Source organism: Mus caroli, chromosome 5, assembly GCF_900094665.2.
Source record: "Mus caroli chromosome 5, CAROLI_EIJ_v1.1, whole genome shotgun sequence".
Lineage (NCBI taxonomy): Eukaryota > Metazoa > Chordata > Mammalia > Rodentia > Muridae > Mus > Mus caroli.
The window spans coordinates 70,309,000-70,311,693 of record NC_034574.1 but is presented as its reverse complement, the minus strand read 5'-3'; the positions used below and the strand labels follow the sequence as shown (position 1 = coordinate 70,311,693).

The 2,694-nt window shown below is 39.3% G+C and overlaps 1 protein-coding gene across 1 annotated transcript in view; it reads left to right on the top strand.

Annotated features, from left to right (window-relative positions):
- Noa1 (nitric oxide associated 1) overlaps positions 1-2,694 on the top strand; it is a 15,607-nt gene that overhangs the window by 4,603 nt on the left and 8,310 nt on the right. Inside the window, exon 4 of the mRNA XM_021162616.2 lies at positions 1,649-1,780. Coding sequence (XP_021018275.1) covers positions 1,649-1,780 — 132 coding nt within the window. The remainder of the gene's footprint in view (positions 1-1,648; positions 1,781-2,694) is intronic.

The window sequence follows — 2,694 nt, the reverse complement described above, 5'->3', positions numbered from 1 at the left end:
TGGTTTCTTCATGAAAACAGTTCAAGGATGAATGTATATGAGGTCAAATTCTGTATTTACTCTGTTGACATCGCTGTAGGCAAACTACATTATTAACTTTGTAGTTGCTACCTTAGGGAGGCATGTTATAAGTTCCTGTATTTTAAGGCTAGAAATTACAATTATTGAGATCCAGCCTCCTAGTCTGTGCTTGAATTCGCTTGAGGACATGTCAATCAGACGTTGTATAGTTTGAACTGTGAGTTAGGACAATTTATTGGGGCGATTTCGTGTGAACTCCCAGGGTATTCAGCTATTGTTTGCCTGCTCTATGCGTTGCACTGAAAGTCTCCCAGTAACATACATGTACCCATTGTTCTTCAAAGCTGTGTGCAACGTACATAGGATGGATGTATTTTCTCTGGCAAACCTTGAAATTCTTTAAATTCTAAGTGGCCTAAGTGACAGAATTTTTTGAATAGGGTAATTCCACCAATCCTGCCATGGTCCATCCTTTCACTCAGATCACGATGTCTCACGGTGACTTGGCTTTTGTCTGAATAAATTCAGCCAAAATTTAGGTAAGCATGGTAGTGCACACATTTTACTTAATATTCCAGTTGCATCTATTTTCCTACAAAAAGACGTAGCTTCATTCATTACTCAGACTTCCTGTAGATATAAAAGTCATCTTCCATATGCATTCCTCCGTTGATAGCTACCAAGGTTGGTTCTGTATCCTAACTACTGTGATTTCATTTTTAAGTGAATTTTACTTTCCTTAAATCTTAGCAGAATCTGGTAATCCCTAGCTTTCGTTTTTGTTTTTCTCCGGTCTCTTTAAAAACTTTGGTCCTGTCAGGTGGTGGTGGCGCACGCCTTTAATCCCAGCACTTGGGAGGCAGAGGCAGGCAGATTTCTGAGTTCAAGGCCAGCCTGATCTACAGAATGAATTCCAGGACAGCCAGAGCTACACAGAGAAACCCTGTCTCAATAAACCAAAGAAAAAAAAAAATTCTTGCCTAACAAGCTAAGATGTTTGAAGCCAATTTTCTGACTGTTTTTCAAAGAAAAGAGGATCTTCAATTTCTCCACTAGTTCCAGAAGGGTAGGGTAGGGTAACCACTGTGCTTTTGCTTTAGTTTGAAGAAGAGGGGCATTTTTCTTGCTTGAGACAGTGTCTTTGAAAATTCTACATAGTCCAGGTTAGCCTAGAACTTGTGGCGGTCCTCCTGCCTCAGCCTACCAGAGCTGGGATTTGGAGATATGGACCATTTTGCATTGATACTTCCATGCTTAATCCTTAGGACCTAAGATCACACTGTCCATATGTAAGGCTGGAAGCTACTGTTACCCAGATCCTTGAGCATACATGTCCATTCTTTGTGAGCCAACAGTATTTTGGGGTACATACTAATTTTGACATTTGGGGGATAGTGCTGTCATAGGAAAGTTTTATACACCTATGAAGTTATTTTGCCACTGTTTAAAACTCAGCTGTGAAATGAGTAGAATAAACGTTAATTTAGAGATAATATATAAATTTTATATGTAGCTTAGCTAATGAACATAATCTGGTTTACTGTAAAGTCTGAACATTTTTCAGTACTTAATTTTGTAAGTAAATCACAAAATATGTCTTTAAATAACTCTTGTCATTGCTTTACAGATTTTAAATCTTCTAACAGAAAAAGAAATAGATATTGTTTTGCCAACACATTCTATTATCCCAAGAACCTTTGTCCTCAAGCCAGGAATGGTTCTATTTTTGGGTGGAATAGCCCGAATAGATTTCCTACAGGTAAGAAAATCTATGCTATTGAAAAATGAACAAGTATTAGAATGTACTTTAGGAAAAGAAGCAGATACATGAAGAGATTGGCAAAATATTGATATAACTAAGTCTTTTGTTGCTTGTTTTGTATGTATGTAAAATTTTATAGTAAGAAGAGAGAAAAGCCAGGCGTGGTGGCACACGCCTTTAATCCCAGCACTCGGGAGAAGTAGGCGGATTTCTGAGTTCGAGGCCAGCCTGGTCTACAAAGTGAGTTCCAGGACAGCCAAGGCTACACAGAGAAACCCTGTCTTGAAAAACCAAAAAAAAAAAAGAGAGAGAGAGAGAAATACTGTGTTAAAATCTGTGAAGTTGGTACCAGAGAAGCTGGCTCAACAGCTACAAACAACCATAGCTCTAGCTCCTGGGGATCCACCTATTCAGGAGTCAGTGGGCACCTGCATCCATATGAATGTCGCCTCACACAGACACTCATATATGCACATAGTTTTAAAAATTAAAATCTAAACGTATTTTATTTTATTTTTAAAGGTGGGGCTTTAATCCCAGCACTCCAGAGGCAGAGGTGCAGATCTCAGTGAGGCTGAGGTCACCCTGAGATCTAGAGAATGAGACCCTGTTTAAAAACAAAACAAGCTGGGCATCGGTGGCTCATGCCTTTAATCCCAACACTTGGGAGGCAGAGGCAGGCGGATTTCTGAGTTCAAAGCCAGCCTGGTCTACAGCGTGAGTTCCAGAACGGCCAGAGCTATACAGAGAAATCCTGTCTGGAAAAAACAAAAAACAAAAAAAACAAAAACACAATTAAAAACTATCATTAATGGGATATGGAGTCCGTTATATAGCGTATGGGTTTTTGGGGGGAGGAGAGGGGTAGTGAGGGGGGCTCTGTCCCTCCTTTTTTTTTTTTTTTTTTTTTT